At 49.0% G+C, this 21,286-nt stretch overlaps 1 protein-coding gene and 1 long non-coding RNA gene across 2 annotated transcripts; both read right to left on the reverse strand.

The window, feature by feature from the left end:
- Positions 1-11,350: 11,350 nt before the first annotated feature.
- On the reverse strand, positions 11,351-13,423 carry LOC125549180. The gene is made up of 3 exons (XR_007301276.1): positions 13,113-13,423; positions 12,624-12,971; positions 11,351-12,482 (listed from the first exon to the last, which is right to left on the reverse strand). It is a non-coding gene; the product is annotated as an uncharacterized LOC125549180 (long non-coding RNA).
- Positions 13,424-13,586: 163 nt separating this feature from the next.
- On the reverse strand, positions 13,587-17,153 carry LOC125549181. Its single transcript, XM_048712649.1, has 3 exons — positions 16,877-17,153; positions 16,555-16,780; positions 13,587-13,862 (listed from the first exon to the last, which is right to left on the reverse strand). The coding sequence occupies exons 2-3, from the start codon at positions 16,722-16,724 to the stop codon at positions 13,709-13,711; spliced, it is 324 nt and encodes a 107-aa protein (XP_048568606.1). The 5' UTR covers positions 16,725-16,780; positions 16,877-17,153; the 3' UTR covers positions 13,587-13,708.
- Positions 17,154-21,286: the final 4,133 nt, after the last annotated feature.

Raw genomic sequence — 21,286 nt, forward strand, 5'->3', positions numbered from 1 at the left:
CACCAAGATCAATCTATGGAGTAATCTAGCAACAAGGGGAAGGAGAGTGCATCTACATACCCTTGTAGATCGCTAAGAGGAAGCGTTCAAGTGAACGGGGTTGATGGAGTCGTACTCGTCGTGATCCAAATCACCGATGATCCTAGTGCCGAACGGACGGCACCTCCGTGTTCAACACACAAACAGCCCGGTGACGTCTCCTACGCCTTGATCCAGCAAGGGGAGAAGGAGAGGTTGGGGAAGACTCCGTCCAACAGAAGCACGACGGCGTGGTGGTGGTGGAGGAGCGTGGTACTCCAGCAGGGCTTCGCCAGGCACCGCAAGAGACGAGGGAGAGGGGTAGGGCTGCGCCAAGAAGGAGATGTTCTCGTGTGTATGGCAGCCCAAAACCCCACTATATATAGGGGAAAGGGATAGGCTGCGCCCCCACCTAGGTTTCCACCCCTAGGGGTGGCGGCCAGCCCTAGATCCCATCCAGGGGGGCGGCCAAGGGGGGAGAGAAGGGGGCGCACCACTAGGTGGGCCTTAGGCCCATCTAAGCCTAGGGTTTCCCCTTTTTTCCTTCTCTCTTCGCCTTGGGCCCTGGTGGGGGGCACACCAGCCCACCTGGGGCTGGTCCCCTCTCACACTTGGCCCACACAACCCTCTGGGGCAGGTAGCCCCACCTGGTGGACCCCCGGGACCCTCCCGGTGGTCACGGTACGTTACCGATAGCACCCGAAACCTTTCCGGTGACCAAAACAGGACTTCCCATATATAAATCTTTACCTCCGGACCATTCCGGAACTCCTCGTGACGTCCGGGATCTCATCCGGGACTCCGAACAACATTCGGTAACCACGTATATCTATTCCCTATAACCCTAGCATCATCGAACCTTAAGTGTGTAGACCCTACGGGTTCGGGAACCATGCAGACATGACCGAGACAACTCTCCGGCCAATAACCAACAGCGGGATCTGGATACCCATGTTGGCTCCCACATGTTCCACGATGATCTCATCGGATGAACCACGATGTCAAGGATTCAATCAATCCCGTATACAATTCCCTTTGTTTAGCGGTACGATACTTGCCCGAGATTCGATCATCGGTATCCCAATACCTTGTTCAATCTCGTTACCGGCAAGTCTCTTTACTCGTTCCGTAACACATCATCCTGTGACCAACTCCTTGGTCACATTGTGCACATTATGATGATGTCCTACTGAGTGGGCCCAGAGATACCTCTCCGTTACACGCAGTGACAAATCCCAGTCTCGATTCGTGCCAACCCAATAGATACTTTCGGAGATACCTGTATTGTACCTTTATAGCCACCCAGTTACGTTGTGACGTTTGGCACACCCAAAGCACTCCTACGGTATCCGGGAGTTGCACAATCTCATGGTCTAAGGAAATGATACTTGACATTAGAAAAGCTTTAGCATACGAACTACACGATCTTTGTGCTAGGCTTAGGATTGGGTCTTGTCCATCACATCATTCTCCTAATGATGTGATCCCGTTATCAACGACATCCAATGCCCATGGTCAGGAAACCGTAACCATCTATTGATCAACGAGCTAGTCAACTAGAGGCTTACTAGGGACATGGTGTTGTCTATGTATCCACACATGTATCTGAGTTTCCTATCAATACAATTATAGCATGGATAATAAACGATTATCATGAACAAGGAAATATAATAACAACCAATTTATTATTGCCTCTAGGGCATATTTCCAACATATACATCCACTCATGATCCTCCATCTGATGTGTTTACATTGACCAAGTAGTTTCACCCAGTATTAGTTCAACTAAGTATAATTATTTAGGTTTTACGGCATGAACTCAGACTAAATAATAGGCAAGGATAGGTCCTAATCCCACCCGAGGGTGTGTAGGCTCGCTTCGTTTTCATGCACTACTACGATCCGACACAGAATTTTGGCAGCACCTCCCCGCTGTTCTCCAATTACACGTCTCGAAAACAAGTTGAGAGAATGTGCATCCGGAGAACAATGGGAAGACGCTGCCGAAATTCTGTATCGGATCGGAGTAGAGCATGAAAACGAAGCTAGCCTACACACCCTCGGGCTGTCCGTGGAAAACGCTGGACAATTCGAAAAAGTTACGGTTATAAATATGCAAAGAGTTGCATATTTATAAATAATGTAACTCTTTCAAACGGGAGACGCATAGGTAACGCGACTAGCTAGCTACATGATTTACATATACATAAATCCTACGAGGCGAATGATTCTTACCCTATAAGTGTGTTTGGTGCCGGTTGTCCCTCCAGCAAGAAGCCCAGCCCTACGACGACGGTCCCGACATCAAACTAATGTGTGTCCTGCAATAAAGTGCAATCTAAGATCAAACATAATTAACATGCACAAACCAGAACACAACATACTTTTTCTCAACTCCACATGGGTACAGTTTCTTCTCAACTCCCATAGCCTAACAATGGTTTCGTCTCGATTACCATAGCCTAACATAAGTATTGCCATAATTTTGGTTCCTGCAGAGATGCAATTGTGGGAGGGAGCAGAACCAAGACCTGCTTTGCTGCTGCTGTTGTTGCAGACGAGGAGGAGATCAGCAGGGGCACCTTGCCGCCGGAGCACCTTGCAGAGGAGGAGGAGGAGATCAGCAGGGGCAACTTGCCGCCGGAGCACCTTGCAGGGGAGGAGATCAGCAGTTTATTAGTTTCTACTGGAATGGACAGATGCAAACTGAACCGAACATGTGTATGTACTGAAGATGCAAACTGAACCTAAACGTCCGCTCTGTACTGAACATATGTGTGTACAGAGAACATGTTGCTTCTCACCTTGCCGCTGGAGGAGCTGAGCACCTTGCCGCCGGAGGAACCAAGCAACTTGCGTCCGGGTCACCTTCCAAGCGTCCTTCTCCTCGCCAAGCACCTTGCCGCCGAAGGAGCCGAACCGGATCTGCAGCAGGGCCGGTCAGAGAGAGAGAGAGAGAGAGAGGGACAAAGAAAGAGAGAGAGAGTGAGGGAGGGAGAGAGATGTACCTGCCGGCGGAGGGAACGTAGCGCCGCGAAGAAGGCCCGACGACCTCAACCCTAGCAGACGGCAAGGGGAGGCGGGGCGGCGGCCGGTGGGAGGGCCTGGTTGGGGGAGCTCATGCTAGGAGAGGGAGGTGGCGAGGTGTGGATCTGTAGCGTGGGGGCGGGTGGCGGCACAGCCGGCGGGGAGTGCACGGCAGAGATTTGGGGGAAGACAGGGGCGGCGGGGGAGAGGCAGGGGCGGCGGGGGAAAGAGGCAGGGGCGGCCTGGCTATGAGCGCACGGTCGATTTGGGCCGAAGTTGAGCTCTTCGCGCGTCTATTTTCGATAAGTTCCACGCGCAACAAAAGAGTAAGCCGAGTGTCAAAGAAAAATACACGATTTATAAAAAATATATTTTATTTCAATAATAAAAGTTTATTATTTTATTTCAATAATAAATGTTTATTATTTCAATAATAAGAAAAATACACGGTCTATAATTTCTGCATTTTATTTTTATTGTCTTTGTATTATACTTATTTTATTTTCATCTTATTGTATTTTTTATATTTCTATTTCATTGTTTTTATAAATGAAACGCTCTCCCCTTATTTCATTATTTCGGGGCCTCTTACACGTCTAGAAGTGTGGTGGCGGGTGCCAACACCCGGCACGCGTCTCCGGAGTGTGACCCCTTCACGGACGGCGCCGCCGCCGGCACCTGGAGGGGGGTAACGGCCGCATCGGGTCGACACGGAGGGAATCTTGCGGTGGGTTTGGCCCGGACCTTGTTCCGAAGTGTTCCTATGAGCTGACCTACCACAACCGGGTGGAGAGGTCCGTTGGTCAAAGCCCGTCCGGCGAAAGTCAAAGGGTTAGATCTCCTGGTCAACTACTGCAGGGTTTGGCGGGACGGGGGCCTTGGGGGGTAGCAATGCCACCGGAGCATCGCGCGGGGCCCTCATACATGCCTTAAGGTGTGGTGGCATGTCTGAAGAGATAACACACGACTCCGGGGTGTGGCCCCCCTCACGGACGACGATGACACGGTATAGTAAACGTTCTGCGGTAACGGTGCGGCGTGAATATTATTGAATACTTTGAGCGCGATAAAATCATGATTTTCTTACACCGCGTGGGCACATGTGATATAGGACGGATGGTAATTTTTCATAATTTTTGGTGATGCAGAAGTATATGAACACTTCCCTCTACGCGGATTGCTCTTGCGTGTCTACGATTGTGGCCGGCGGCCTTCGGGGGCTAGCCAAGCCGCCAAATCTTGCGTCGAGGCCTCTTACAGGTCTAGAAGTGTGGTGGCGGGTGCCAACACCCGGCACGTGTCTTCGGAGTGTGACCCCCTACACAGACAGCGCCGTCGTCGGCACCTGGAGGGGGGTAACGGCCGCGTTGGGTCGACACGGAGGGAATCTTGCGGTGGGTTTGGCCCGGACCTTCTTCCGAAGTGTTCCTATGGGATGACCTAACACAACCGGGTGGAGAGGTCCATTGGTCAAAGCCCGTCCGGCGAAAGTCAAAGGGTTAGATCTCCTAGTCAACTCCTGCAGGGTTTGGCAGGACGTGGGCCTTGGGAGGTAGCAATGCCACTGGAGCATCACGCGGGGCCCTCATACATGCCTTAAGGTGTGGTGGCATGTCTGAAGAGGTAGCATGCGGCTCCGGGGTGTGGCCCCCTCACGGACGACGATGACACGGTATAGTAAACATACTGCGGTAACGGTGCGGCGTGAATATTATTGAATATTCTCGGAGCACGATAAAATCATGATTTTCTTACACGGCGTGGGAACATGTGATATAGGAAGGATGGTAATTTTTCATAATTTTTCGTGATGCAGAAGTATCTGAGCACTTCCTTCTACGCGGATTGTTCTTGCGTGTCTACGAATGTGGCCGGCGGCCTCCGGGGGCTAGCCATGCCGCCAAATCTTGCGTCGGGGCCTCTTACACGTCTAGAAGTGTGGTGGCGGGTGCCAACACCCGGCACGCATCTCCGGAGTGTGACCCCTTCACGGACGGCGCCGCTGCCGGCACCTAGAGGGGGGTAATGGCCGCGTCGGGTCGACACGGAGGGAATCTTGCGGGGGGTTTGGCCCGGACCTTGTTCTGAAGTGTTCCTATGAGCTGACCTACCACAACCGGGTGGAGAGGTCCGTTGGTCAAAGCCCGTCCGGTGAAAGTCAAAGGGTTAGATCTCCTGGTCAACTGCTGCAGGGTTTGGCGGGACGGGGGCCTTGGGGGTAGAAATGCCATCGGAGCATCGCGCGGGGCCCTCATACATGCCTTAAGGTGTGGTGGCATGTCTGAAGAGATAGCACGCGACTCCGGGGTGTGGCCCCCCTCACGGACGACGATGACACGGTATAGTAAATGTTCTGCGGTAACGGTGCGGCGTGAATATTATTGAATACTTTGAGCGCGATAAAATCATGATTTTGTTACACCGCGTGGGCACATGTGATATAGGACGGATGGTAATTTTTCATAATTTTTGGTGATGCAGAAGTATATGAACACTTCCCTCTACGCGGATTGCTCTTGCGTGTCTACGATTGTGGCCGTCGGCCTTCGGGGGCTAGCCAAGCCACCAAATCTTGTGTCGAGGCCTCTTACAGGTCTAGAAGTGTGGTGGCGGGTGCCACACCCGGCACGTGTCTTCGGAGTGTGACCCCCTTCACAGACGGCGCCGCCGCCGGCACCTGGAGGGGGGTAACGGCCGCGTCGGGTCGACACGAAGGGAATCTTGCGGTGGGTTTGGCCCGGACCTTCTTCCGAAGTGTTCCTATGGGATGACCTAACACAACCGGGTGGAGAGGTCCATTGGTCAAAGCCCGTCCGGCGAAAGTCAAAGGGTTAGATCTCCTAGTCAACTCCTACAGGGTTTGGCAAGACGCGGGCCTTGGGGGGTAGCAATGCCACTGGAGCATCACGCGGGGCCCTCATACATGCCTTAAGGTGTGGTGGCATGTCTGAAGAGGTAGCACGCGGCTCCGGGGTGTGGCCCCCCTCACGGACGACGACGACACGGTATAGTAAACATACTGCGGTAACGGTGCGGCATGAATATTATTGAATATTCTCGGAGCATGATAAAATCATGATTTTCTTACACGGCGTGGGAACATGTGATATAGGAAGGATGGTAATTTTTCATAATTTTTCGTGATGCAGAAGTATCTGAGCACTTCCTTCTACGCGGATTGTTCTTGCGTGTCTACGAATGTGGCCGGCGGCCTCCAGGGGCTAGCCATGCCGCCAAATATTGCGTCGGGGCCTCTTACACGTCTAGAAGTGTGGTGACGGGTGCCAACACCCGGCACGCGTCTCCGGAGTGTGACCCCTTCACGGACGGCGCCGCTGCCGGCACCTGGAGGGGGGTAACGGCCGCGTCGGGTCGACACGGAGGGAATCTTGCGGGGGGTTTGGCCCGGACCTTGTTCCGAAGTGTTCCTATGGGCTGACCTACCACAACTGGGTGGAGAGGTCCATTGGTCAAAGCCCGTCCGGCGAAAGTCAAAGGGTTAGATCTCCTGGTCAACTGCTGCAGGGTTTGGCGGGACGGGGGCCTTGGGGGTAGCAATGCCACCGGAGCATCGCGCGGGGCCCTCATACATGCCTTAAGGTGTGGTGGCATGTCTGAAGAGATAGCACGCGACTCCGGGGTGTGGCCCCCCTCACGGACGACGATGACACGGTATAGTAAATGTTCTGCGGTAACGGTGCGGCATGAATATTATTGAATACTTTGAGCGCGATAAAATCATGATTTTCTTACACCGCATGGGCACATGTGATATAGGACGGATGGTAATTTTTCATAATTTTTGGTGATGCAGAAGTATATGAACACTTCCCTCTACGCGGATTGCTCTTGCGTGTCTACGATTGTGGCCGGCGGCCTTCGGGGGCTAGCCAAGCCACCAAATCTTGTGTCGAGGCCTCTTACAGGTCTAGAAGTGTGGTGGCCGGTGCCAACACCCGGCACGTGTCTTCGGAGTGTGACCCCCTTCACAGACGGCGCCGCCGCCGACACCTGGAGGGGGGTAACGGCCGCGTCGGGTCGACACGGAGGGAATCTTGCGGTGGGTTTGGCCCGGACCTTCTTCCGAAGTGTTCCTATGGGATGACCTAACACAACCGGGTAGAGAGGTCCATTGGTCAAAGCCCGTCCGGCGAAAGTCAAAGGGTTAGATCTCCTAGTCAACTCCTGCAGGGTTTGGCAGGACGGGGGCCTTGGGGGGTAGCAATGCCACTGGAGCATCACGCGGGGCCCTCATACATGCCTTAAGGTGTGGTGGCATGTCTGAAGAGGTAGCACGCGGCTCCGGGGTGTGGCCCCCCTCACGGACGATGATGACACGGTATAGTAAACATACTGCGGTAACGGTGCGGCGTGAATATTATTGAATACTTTGAGCGTGATAAAATCATGATTTTCTTACACCGCGTGGGCACATGTGATATAGGACGGATGGTAATTTTTCCTAATTTTTGGTGATGCAGAAGTATATGAACACTTCCCTCTACGCGGATTGCTCTTGCGTGTCTACGATTGTGGCCGGCGGCCTTCGGGGGCTAGCCAAGCCACCAAATCTTGTGTCGAGGCCTCTTACAGGTCTAGAAGTGTGGTGGCGGGTGCCAACACCCGGCACGTGTCTTCGGAGTGTGACCCCCTTCACAGACGGCGCCGCCGCCGGCACCTGGAGGGGGGTAACGGCCGCGTCAGGTCGACACGGAGGGAATCTTGCGGTGGGTTTGGCCCGGACCTTCTTCCGAAGTGTTCCTATGGGCTGACCTACCACAACCGGGTGGAGAGGTCCATTGGTCAAAGCCCGTCCGGTGAAAGTCAAAGGGTTAGATCTTCTAGTCAACTCCTGCAGGGTTTGGCAGGACGGGGACCTTGGGGGGTAGCAATGCCACAGGAGCATCACGCGGGGCCCTCGTACATGCCTTAAGCTGTGGTGGCATGTCTGAAGAGATAGCACGCGGCTCCGGGGAGTGGCCCCCCTCACAGAAGACAATGACACGGTATAGTAAACGTTCTGCGGTAATGGTGCGGCGTGAATATTATTGAATACTTTGAGCGCGATAAAATCATGATTTTGTTACACGGCGTGGGAACATGTGATATAGGATGGATGGTAATTTTTCATAATTTTTGGTGATGCAGAAATATCTGAACACTTCCCTCTACGCGGGTTGCTTTTGCGTGTCTACGATTTTGGCCGGCGGCCTTCGGGGGCTAGCCAAGCCGCCAAATCTTGCGACGAGGCCTCTTACATGTCTAGAAGTGTGGTGGCGGGTGCCAACACCCGGCACGCATCTCCGAAGTGTGACCCCTTCACGGACGGCGCCGCCGCTGACACATGGAGGGGGGAAACGCCCGTGTTGGGTCGACACTGAGGGAATCTTGCGGTGGGTTTGGCCCGGACCTTGTTCCAAAGTGTTCCTATGAGCTGACCTACCACAACCGGATGGAGAGGTCCATTAGTCAAAGCCCGTCCGACGAAAGTCAAAGGGTTAGTTCTCCTGGTCAACCGCTCCAGGGTTTGGCGGGACGGGTGCCTTGGGGGGTAGCAATGCCACCGGAGCATTGCGCGGGGCCCTCGTACATGCCATAAGTTGTTGTGGTGGCATGTTTGAGGAGGCAGCACACGGCTCCGAGTGTGGCCCCCCTCACAGACAGCGATGACATGGTATAATAATTGTTCCGCGGTAACGGTGCAGCGTGAATATTATTGAACACTCAGAGCATGATAAAATCATGATTTTCTTACACGGCATGGGCACATGTGATATAGGACGTATGGTATTTTTTCATAATTTTTGGTGATGCAGAAGTATATGAACAATTCCCTCTATGCGGATTGATCTTCGCATGTCTACGATTGTGGCCTGCGGCTTCCGGGGGCTAGCCATGCCGCCAAATCCACCAAATCTTGTGTTGGGGCCTCTTAGACGTCTAGTAGTGTGCTGGCGGGTATGCTAGGGTGTCGAAAGAGTCATGAAAATACTAAAATGGCGTTAAATTAAGAATTTTACAAATAAGATCCATGAAAACTAGTCAACAGAAAATAGGTTAGAATAATAATACTAATTAAGTAGTAAATATAAATGCAATGAAAACCATCTTAAACTAATTTCGCACAAATTTTACGTGGTGCAAAAAATCCACAAATATGTAAGCCTAGTGCTTTCATCGGGCACACGGCTTATATGTCCTAGAAGCCGAGTGCCTTCTTCGGGCACACAGCTTATATGTCATATAAGCCGAGTGCTTGCTCCAGACACACGGCTTATAGGTTGCTCCGTGACGGCGCCGTCAACCACTGCGGTTGCAGACACGTGGCAGATGTCTTTGCCGAGTGTGTGTTGTAAGCCAGGTGCCTTTTCACGTAGATACCGTGTGTTTCATATAAGCCGTGAGCTTTTCTGCGGTACTCGGCTTATAGATGACCATAAGCTGAGTTCCTCTTATTTACCGGGTATTTTTTTCTCCAGACTCGGCTTAGAGAAGCATAAGCCGGGTGCCCGAAAAAAAGCACACGGCTTATATGCCAGCACACGGGAAACCGGGATTTTCCTGTAGTGTATGGAATACATAGTACTCAACATATTTACAGTATTGAAATTTAAGTACTGTAATTAACAGTGTCTAAAACAGAGTTAAACTGCTGTTAATAGGACAAAAATTCAAAATTAATCAAGAAAAATGTAGGATTAATTCGGCAAAATCGTCCAGGATTTAAAATGGACCGAAAACACATGAGTCTTCTGGCCCATACGGCCTTACCCTTACACGCGGCCCAGCCGCTCACCACCTGGAGTGGTTTCGTCTCCCTCGGGAGCAACCGCTCCCCCGACCCCCGCTGCCAGCGACTGTCTCCTGTCGGCGAGGAGCGGGAGAAACCCGGCGCGCCGTCATCTCTGCTGCGGGGAGCCACGCGGAGGGCGCTGCCGCTCCGGGGCGGGGGGAGGGGGGGGGGGGGGGGGGGGGGCAGCCGAGGGCCGTTGCCTCGGGCGCCGCCTGCTCGGATGTGAGCCAAGGGCCGCGCCGTCGCCTCCGCGTCACGGTTGTGGGCCGTCCTTGCGGGCGCCGAGGTCGAAGGACGCCGCTGCGTGCGCGCTCGAAGGAGTCGCGCCAGACTGCGTCGCCTCGCCTTGCCTTGCTTTGCCGACGCGCATGGAGCAAGTCACCGACACCGGAAGGACGAGCCGCCGCGGCGCGCGCGCTCCAGGGGGCGCCGGCCGGAAGCTGCGACAATTCCCTCGGCAGGCGAGGCCATGGACGAAGTCGCTCCGCGTCAAATGCGGTGGCCGCGTCGTGCGCTAGGGGGCTTCACCGCGGAGGACGGTCTAGGAGCCGCGGCCTCGGGCGTCGCGGAGCGGCTGCGAAACCGGTGGTTCCGGTGTTCTGGTCCAGCGCGGGGCCAAGGCCAGATGAAGCTGATGCCATCGTTGCGATGCGACTCGACGTGCGGCAGCGCCGTCGCCCGGGAGTGCGTCGCCAAATCGCTCTGCCGGGCCGCGCCAGAGCCGGAGTACAGCGCTGGAGGGCGTTGCCTCGCTCGCGCTGTGGCATGCGAGGATGCAGGCCGCTGCCAGCCTAAACCGAGCGCCGCCGGCTGTTGTGGTCTGGCGAAGAGCGGACGTCGTCTAGGACGATCCCAGGTAAGAGCCGAAGGAAATGATTCCATGTAGCATTTGTTGTGTGCAGGAAAGAAATCGGAAAGGAAGCACCTTGTTTCTTGTCGATCTTTGATTTCGTTCCTAATCCTTCCCTTGTTCTTGGTATTCCAATCTCAAGGCTAACGGCTCCATGGGAGGATAGAACGGGATGTCTGGAAGATGGAATTGAAGATCTTCTGAGTTGATGTCACTCTTCTTTGGATTTCTTTTCTGTCAAGAGTGTTGCAGGCATGGCGGCCTGGCCGGCGGCGTCGGAGTCCGCTGCGATCCAGGGCCATTGAGTTGGAGGAATAGCCCTCGCCTCTGTGCGTGCGTAACCGCCGTCTCGGGCATGGCCCTTTCCTTTCGCCCTACGCCGATAGAATCGCTCCGCCGGAAGCGTGCTGATAACGTATTGAAGTGTAATCTGAGAGAGAACAAATGATTCAAGTGTTGTTCTTTATTGATGACAAACACATATTTATGCAACAAGGCCAAAAGACATGATTTAGGAACGCGTCTCTTCAGAAGAGATGCGAGGAACCACCGCGTCGGTTGCCAGAATAGCAACCGTACGTGGGAGACTAATAGCAGGGATTAATCTTTAATCAAGTAAATTGATTAAATCCTAACAGATAGCTAGCGATTACGATAGAAAGAGGAGGTCGAACCATCACGACGTTCGATCCCTCTTTAATAGTAGAGATAAATTGATTAAATCCTAACAGATAGCTAGCGATTAGCGATAGGAAGAGGAGGTCGAACCATCACGACGTTCGATCCCTCTTTAATAGTAGAGATAACTCTGCCACAAACCTGTAGTACACAGCTAGCATATACAGATTAGATAAAATAGAGCCTCTGCTCCAGCTGAATAATTAAAACCAAACATAACCTCAAATACTTTATTGCATCCGCTAATTATGGAAGTTTTGGTGTCCTCACTCCTCACTACAAAAGCCAATGTTAGTTAAAACGATTTTGGCAAATACATTATATCGCAAACAGTAAATTCAGCAATGTCTATGCCAAAATTTTGTTATGAAAGGGCGAACATCCAATGTGGTGCGACGTCCATAAACACTAAGAAAATGTACTGATCGGTTGCAGAGAAAAAAAAGTAGAACATATGAACATGGTTTGTTGACATAAAACCAAATATGTCGAAGGAAGTTAACATCATAGTCCGTCCTTATGTATATATTTACTCGGATGAATAGAATCACATTGTATGTTCAGGACTGCATTGTTATAAACCATCAGCAACCATTTTAATTGTATATAGAAAATAAGGTGTTCATTTAATACTCGAGATTCAGCAAAGCACCACTAACAGAGCTAATTGTGGTATTCATATCTATGGTGGAAGATTACGTGGCGAAAGTCCTATTCTGAGCTCGAGCTCAGATGGACCTGTTATCCCAGCCGTTGTCTGGCGCTAAGATTCGCATCAGGAGATGTATTTTACTGCGTATTCTGAGTAGTATGAGATGCTTTTCCAGATACTAGGGCCCACTCACCGACCGCATTTATTGGGACATCCATCATCCAGCACTAGCCGGCTCAGATGGACACTAGCGTCGTGGTGCACGGCTCAGCCGTTACACACCCAACGGCGGCTTCCAGCAAACATTTTTTTTAATATATACATGCACTGCATCGACCGCGCACACCCTTGCTCTGGAAAATTCACTTTTTTTCCTCGCAGCCTCAGGAAGTGCTGCCACCTATCCCTTGCCCCGACTACGTAGACAAGGTGGTCACCTTCGCCTCGCGCGCGCCGAGCTCGCTCTACAAATGCGTCAGGAAAGATGTAAGTGCCCATCTACCATAAAGAATAATCTTTTGGAGCTTGGATCCCCACTCCGTGTCTGAAGTTAGAATCCATGCAGGTTGAGCTATGCGGGTTCATTTAGATCCACGGACACGTACCTGCCCGAGTTGACTCGCGCGGGGCTGACACAGCCGTACGTGCTGCAACCCTCCTTGCTATGCACCCGTCGGCTCCCCTTCAGCAGAGATACATGCGAGACCACAACTTCGACCATAGCAGCCAGGCGGAGATTCAGCCAGCACATGTGCGCATGCAGCCACAGGTGCAACAGCTGAGCCTCCCCCGTGCCGCGCCTCCACGCTGCTCCGCCGACAGCCAGCGCACACACCCTTGATCTGGAAGATTCACTTTTCTTCCTCGCAGCCTCAGGAAGTGCTGCCACCTATCCCTTGCCCCGACTACCTCGACAAGGTGGTCACCTTCGCCTCGCGCGCGCCGAGCTCGCTCTACAAATGCGTCAGGAAAGATGTAAGTGCCCATCTACCATGAAGAATAATCTTTTGGAGCTTGGATCCCCACTCCGTGTCTGAAGTTAGAATCCATGCAGGTTGAGCTATGCGGGTTCATTTAGATCCACAGACACGTACCTGCCCGAGCTGACTCGCGCAGGGCTGACGCAGCCGTACGTGCTGCAACTCCCCTTCAGCAGAGATACAGGCGAGACCACAACTTCAACCATAGCAGCCAGGCGGAGATTCAGCCAGCACATGTGCGCATGCAGCCACAGGTGCAGCAGCTGAGCCTCCCCCGTGCCGCGCCTCCACGCTGCTCCGCCGACAACCAGCACACACCCTTACTCTGGAAGATTCACTTTTCTTCCTCGCAGCCTCAGGAAGTGTTGCCACCTATCCCTTGCCCCGACTACCTCGACAAGGTGGTCACCTTCACCTCGCGCGCGCCGAGCTCGCTCTACAAATGCGTCAGGAAAGATGTAAGTGCCCATCTACCATGAAGAATAATCTTTTGGAGCTTGGATCCCCACTCCGTGTCTGAAGTTAGAATCCATGCAGGTTGAGCTATGCGGGTTCATTTAGATCCACGGACACGTACCTGCCCGAGCTGACTCGCGCAGGGCTGATGCAGCCGTACGTGCTGCAACCCCCCTTGCTATGCACCCGTCGGCTCCCCTTCAGCAGAGATACAGGCGAGACCACAACTTCGACCATAGCAGCCAGGCGGAGATTCAGCCAGCACATGTGCGCATGCAGCCACAGGTGCAGCAGCTGAGCCTCCCCCGTGCCGCGCCTCCACGCTGCTCCGCCGACAGCCAGCGCACGACGCTGCTCTTGGCCGGAACCAACTTCATCCTCGTCCTGCCAACTAATCCAACCCTAGTCCTGCATGACAAATCAGCAAACTGATTACACATCCTGGCCGAGATTGTTCGTTTGTAGTGGAGCACATATACTTAACACATTTCTTTCATCATACTTCTGCACAATCATGGAAATTTCAAAACATACTCGGAAAACATTACAATTAAACCTATTTTTTGGGCAAATGACTCCTGAAAAGCTCACCGGATATTCTTCACACAAAACGTAACTATCACTAGTGCCTAATCATAATTTGAACAAATAATTTTTTTACAAACACTTGATCTCTGGCTATGGTGATCGGTCACAACTTTATGTATTTTGCATAGTGCTACAGGGCCTAAGTTTAGATGAAACACACTCGCTGCTGTCTAGCCGCTACATACATTCAGGAAAAGTGGAAAACCCATGCCTTTGAACTAGTTTTGTCTTAGTAAGTTTAGACATTTCCAAAATCAGCAGCACTAATTTATATGGTCAATTACTTCGAACTTCTGTTCATAATAAGCATCAATTTTATAAAATCCAAGGGGCCCTACAGATTGCAATAAGCTGAATATTAACCGTAGACATTTCGAAAATTCAGCAGCACTAGTTTCCTAAAATTCAGCAGCAGTAGTCTGTCATATTAAACCTACACATTCCGAAATTCAGCAGCAGTAGTTGTCCTCCCGTAGTCCTAGTCAATTTCTTAAAATCCAAGGCTAAGGGTTTTACCTTCAAAAGCATGCACACAAGTTCATGAAAACCTGGGGACAAGCCAACATTTGAAACTAAACCAGACATGCCAAGCTGGAACACAGTTCGACTTATTACATTACCTAGCCACTGGCCAATATGCAGAGTTACGAAAAGCATGTCAACACCTAAAAATTAACCATGGTTTAGATTACGCCGAAGCTAAAACATGTCACCTACAGGCATATGCCTCAATAGCAAATAAGATAATTGAAAAGACATCATGAGCCCATCAGCTCCTACCCAGTGCATTCCCCAAACTGCATTCTACTTGCCAGCCTTAGTTCCATTGATTTATTAAAATTATTTTGCGGGTGCCCCTCAAACTGCATTCTACTTGCAAGCCACAGTTCTTACATTTGGCAGGCTTCCGAGGTTGCTTAGGGACATCACCACATCAGGGCATGTAGTTTGCTTATGCCCTTGTTTTCAGCATATCGTGCAAAACCTAGTCCTCTTGCTTAGACCTTCATATGGAGCCTTCTCCGTACTTGTCGTTGGCCATCCCATATCTTTCTTTTTCGCTGGAGCCAGCAGTCCTTCCAACCTGTTGCTTGTCCTCGAAACCGAATCATTGTTAGCTAAAACAGCAGTAGCTGCTTTGGCGTTCATGTTTTGTTCCGCCGAAACCAGCTCCATGGGAGTCTGATTCACCACAGCCCCCCTGTCTGCCAGTCTATCCTCGAGGCCAAGACCATCCCTAACTTCTGCATAGGGTAACATCACTGTCAAATTCGACTTGAACAACTCCATCAATTGATTGTAGGCTTCAAAACTAGTGTCGCCCAGCCTGACTAGTTCCATTGCGTGCATGTACATCGTGAAGTTTCTGTACGAAAAAGGGTTGTTCTACATACTGTCCTTCTGGTATTGTATCAGATGAGGTGGCAGAATGTCGCGAGCATCCCTCGTCCATGTCTTCACTATATGCTTAGCTGGTATTTTTTAGCCCTAATGAAACCAAGCATCTCTTCATTATGTGCACGCTTTTCATGAGCTTCTCAGATAAAAATTGTACTCCACTGTATCTGATTTACTAACAACAAATCAGTGAGAGCATCACCAGAAGCCTCGCCCAAGGAGTCGAATGTAATGCCGAGAACAGGTGTGATCACATTTTCAGCCGGTTTCTCTGCAAAACATTTGACAGCCTTGTCGAACGCACTGATTCGATTTGGGCATGGTGTCCTGATTGGTGCAGCAGCACCAAGCCTCAGCCTGCAAACACCAGGCAGTAGGCATGATTTATCCAAATGCATTGTACCAACTGCTCTGAATCCACAAAGCTATAGCTGACTGATTTCTTTTCTGCAATCCAATTTTCTATAATAAAATCTTTGCATCTCTCATATCAAATGGTTTCATTTTAATACAGTTTGCTAACTACTCTGAACCCATACATCTCTAGCTGCCTGATTTCTTTAGTGTTGTCAATTTTATTTAATAAAATAATTTCCATCTGTGATCACATAATTAAGCTTTTCATTATCTGACTGTCTGATTTCCATCTGTGATCACATAATTTCCATCTAGCAGTGTACTTATTCCTCTGAACTCAGCAAACTGCAGCTGCCTGATTTCTTTACCGCACTCAATTTTTCTTTACTAAAATCTTTGCATCTCGTATATCAATGAGTTACAACTGAATGCAGTGCACAAACTACTCTGTTTTACTGAAATATTTCCTTATCTGATGACATAAGGAAGTTTTTTCTTATCTGAATTTCAACTACGTGAATGCAATGGAGTTAACCCGCTAAACCTGGTAAATTACAGCTGCCTGATTTCATTAGTGCTACCAATTTTTCTCCACTAATTTCTTTGCATCTCTCATATCAGGAGGGTTCAGCTAAATGCATTGTACTAAATACTCTGAATCTAGAAAGATATAGTTGCCTGATTTCTTTACTGATGTCAATTTTTCTTTACTAAAATATTTGCATCTCTGATGACATACGGAAGCTTTTCCACTGACCTCTTATTCCATCCGGGCACCTGGGGATTCGTCTTCCCCGTTGAGAGCTCGAGCGTCGGAGGGGAGCTATCCCTTCTGCCCGCTGCGGCCTCCGCCCCTGATTTGTGCTTTGCCGCTGTCCGCCGCCCTGTGATGCTGCTGCACCGCATGCTCCGCCACCACTTCGCCATCGGCAACCAGAGGGGCAGGCACCAGGCTCTCTTCTATCTCCTCAAGCACAGCAGATCTAAACCAAGGGAAAAAACAAATCGCTGTCAACAAGCTGACCCAGACGCCCGAAAAATGCAGACAACCTCGCGCGGCGAAGGAAGGATCGATGTACCTGCCGATCGGCTGCATCAAGAACTCCATGTTGGATCGCCGCTGCCGCTCCTGACCTTTATCTCCCAGTCGTCGCCTTCAAATCGCCAGTCGCTTTGCAAGAGAAGACGACTGGACTCTGGATTCAACTCGACTCGTGCGGCGAGACAGTAAAGCGAATTTCCTGATCCACGGATCAGACGGCGGCTCTGATTCTGATCCATGGAACACCTCCCCGGCGGCAAACTGCCATCCTCCCCAGCGTTAAATCTGGCCCACTGGACACCGCTGCCGGGGACGTATTTTGGAACAGTACCCGATTTCTGGATGACCACCAGCGCTAGGATAAATTAATGGCACACATCCAGAGAGGCTAACCAACGACGTGGATAACGAGCTCATTTGAGCTCGCGCTCAATTACTCATTACGTGGGGGCTTCTTTAGACATGTGCAACAATGAACCAATGTTAACATCAACAGTGATTCTGAGAGCACCCCAATTATTATCTTCACTCCATCGATTCAAATTGTATGGAGTGTTTCCTCTCAACTACTTAATGAAAAATAAATTTACTAATCACAACTTTCCTAGGGTTCACTAATTGTAAGTCTGCACCACTATGTTCATAGAGGTAATGAAGCGTAGGTGTATAGCTTTGTACCAAACAAATATTACTTTTATGTGCCATACTTGTAGCTAACCAAAAAAGTTAGCATAATTTATTCTTGAAGAGAACATCTTGTTCCAGCCATGTAAATCATCCTGCAACCGTGCCATCTATGAATCTCCTCAAGAAGGAAAGATGGTGGTCAATTCTTCGCTATTAAAGATTCTGATCCTTATTTGCTCCAATTAGTCCCTGATCTGATCACTTTCCTTTTTTTTCTGGATCCGGTTTGCCTGCTCCCTCCTCATGCTCCCATCCATACTCCCACTTCATCCTACGGCTGTCTTTTTTCCCTTTTTCTTTCTTATCTAATCATCTCCCCCCTGATTTTAAGGGGGTGGGGCCGGACCTTATTTTGTTCCAATCAAATCAAGCCACGTACGCGGAAGCATGGATGGGAGCATGCGTGGGGAGCAGGCAAGTCTTGTCCTTTTTTTCATACCTTGGGGGAACTATGGCCATCGCCCTGTGTGGGTCTGTACAAATATTGTACTTCTGAGAAATTAAAGTTATTGTTTCTACTTCTGACCAGTTCCCAGGTCGTTATTAGAACATATAGTAGAAAATCTAGTAGCATTGCGCATTGCTCGATTCATCTAAAACATATTATGGCTAGCTGAACGGAGAATTGCTGATTTGCAATCAATATTCGTCAATAAATTACCAACAGAACCAAAAAATTCTGCAGTTCAGCCATTCAATAAATGAAGTACAGAACAGAGCACATACCTCGGTCTACATTAGAAAGTCCATGTACCTCTTGAGTGTCCTTGTCTATCTTGCATGCAAGCTAGTTGCAGAAAATAAATTGCCAGTGAGGAGGGTGTCAAGTTCCACCTTCCACTTCCATGTTCAGACTTGAGAAGATCTCCATGTCTCTCTCCGCTGATGGCAACAGCAACTCTGGCGGTCTAGGAATGTCCATCAACCTGGGAGTCTGGTACATCAAATCTAGAGTAGTATGGATAGATCAGGCCCCAGCTGTGGGGCGGAGACATGGAGAGGCCGTGTGCGCTTCCTGCGGGAAACCAAGCGAGAGATGGAAAGCAGATCTTGCTCGGAGATAAGTTGAGCATCGATTGGATCAGGAGAGCCAGCTGTTCATCAAACACCATGTATTTTCTCTTGATCAGATGGACTCTTTTCTTGAAAGGTTTCCTCTAATTTAAGACAGATACATATCTGTTTTTCATTGGGGAGGAAAAGACATGAGGGAGGAAGAGAAACATGAAAGCTTCGGAGAGAGACGTGAGAGATAGGGACTCATCAGATTTGCTGTTTTTTTACAGGGAAGAAGAGGAGACGGTGGAGGAAGATATGCTGGAAATATTTTCTTTTAACTCGTTTTTCCAGAATCGTGAGAGCATTATGGGCCACGTTTTCAGCTTCAAAGATGTAGGGCTTTCTAATCAATCTGTTTTTGGCCAAACTAAGTTGGCTTAAAGGTTTGTTGGATTTTTCTGTACGTAAGTTAATCTAGACCGTAATAACACAGTCTCACTCTAGATTAACGGCTGTTAATTTCTAATTAATGTGAGAATTTTTAGAGAGTCTGTAATTAGTATAGGTAGGTAGGTAGGTATAGGTATATGTATAGAGGTATAGATAGGTAGATAATATATTCTATTTAATAAATAATTCAGCTTAAAAAGCTTCACCTATTTTTTGAACCAGAGAGAATAGCAAGTTGTAACCGGAAGAAAAAAGTTCTTCACAATGAGCCGTTTTTAGTTATAAATTGGGACGGGCCGCAGACACATGCCATTTATAAGCGGGAAACACTTATAGTCAGACGTCAGATCTCTTCCAATTGTCAGACCGCTGCTCCACCGTTGATTTCGTTTTGATCGCATGGCCAAGAGAAGCTTCGACAATATCCTGTACGTTCCATCCACCCCTAATTTCCGCACATATAATTGGCACACCCACGACACTCCCCCAATCCCGCAAAATCCGCACCTCCCTCCTTCCAGTTTGGTCAATTTCCTCCCAAATCGCTCCAGATCTGGCTCTCCATCCTGCCGCCGACGAACGAGGCTCCTTGACGTTCAGATCATATGGCCGACGGTATAGAACAACGCATCATGTCCTCCACCATGACCTCGCCCGACGCTACTCCTCCGTGGCATCCCTCTACATGGTTCCTTTATTCGAGTTGACACCGTTTCTGATGCTTCCTGCCATGGATGCAACCGGTTCCTCAACATGGCCACAAGTGGTAATTTTGTGCTTCGCTGTCACATATGTGCAATGCTTCATGGATCTGTGCATTAAGTTTTCTATGTGCTTCCTTTGATCTATATCACATATGAGTGCTTCGGTATCATGTGTGCAAGTATCTATATGTTTCCAGTATTTCATCCATGCCTCCATTTTTTTATACTCTTGTGTTATGTTAGTCAGCATGAATGCTGATTGCCAATATCCACGCTTTCAAAGTAATGGTCTCATTGTACTTCAGTCTAGATTGTCAATAGTCCATAATTAGGTTGACAAATTAGCTTTTCTCATGGAAATAGTTCATTCTCATACATGTTTTCAGTTATATTGAGAACAGACTATTTTAGTATTGTACTGTATTAGCTAATTAATTTATGTTCCTAACTTATTTGCCAAACACAACTTTCTGCATCTAATCGTGCTACCAATTCAAAAAAAAACCCTCCATGCTTCCAGTGTGTTTGATATATGCTACGATATAATGAAGCTGATGCTTCCTACGTTTGTTTCTTCCATATGTTTCTATGGTATAGTGAATTTTGCTTCAAGCATTGTAACTGTATGCTAATTTTCTGGTAAAATCATTTTGATGGAATCATTAGCAGCCATATTTTCTTTAAGGACTACTATAATGTGCTTCAACCGGTGCCACTTTTATTGGTGAATTTTTATTGTAAATGCATTTTTGCACCCTTTATAGTATCAACAACTACAGTTTGTGCTTTCGTCTTTCTAACTGCATGCTTCTAATGTACAGACACCTGCACCCAATTCCAAATGCGCTTCTTTGTTGTCCGCACGATGCCTTGCAATGATGCTGAGCACGTTGTAATTGAGACAAACCAGTCACCGCTCTAAGTTGTCGGTTATACTGGAACAACAGAGAGCTTGTGGCACCGCAGATCTGTTGTCCATGACCAGCTTTTGTAACAAGTGTTGATGTAATAGTGTTTTATTTAGTTGCAAAAAGGAATTGTAATACTTTTGCATATCTTATGAATTTGTTTCAAGGGCTTGATCATTCTTTTTGTTCATGCCGATGATTTCTTTGCAAAGCAAATGTCTTCATTATAGAACAAAAATGCTTCCTTTACATAAAAAATTTATTTCCATCTCCTAAAAATATAAGATAGACTAATTCATCGTTGCATAAAAATGTGTCTCGGAAAAATATAGGTACATATTGTACTAGATTTTTTTTTGAGGGTACATATTGTACTAGATTTAGTTGAAGTACATGCTTCTGACGTTTAAAAGGATTGTTTCCATGGCATAAAGATGCACATAATCTCCCGTAAATATGGTAGCAAACGATTTTCGGAAGCAATCCTCGGAAGCATAATTATTGGAAGCACAATTCTCGGAAGCAGGAAACAAATTCTGGTTATGATATGAATTATTTCCCACTAATTTATGGTTATGATACGGAGCTGGTTTACTACCTGGAAACAAATTATGGTTAGGATTTATATTCCACTAATTCTTGGAAGCACAAATCTCAGAAGAAGGAAACAACGACCAGGCCTATCCTTGGTCCCATGCA

Source organism: Triticum urartu, chromosome 3 (assembly GCF_003073215.2).
Source record: "Triticum urartu cultivar G1812 chromosome 3, Tu2.1, whole genome shotgun sequence".
In the NCBI taxonomy this organism is placed as follows: Eukaryota; Viridiplantae; Streptophyta; class Magnoliopsida; order Poales; family Poaceae; genus Triticum; species Triticum urartu.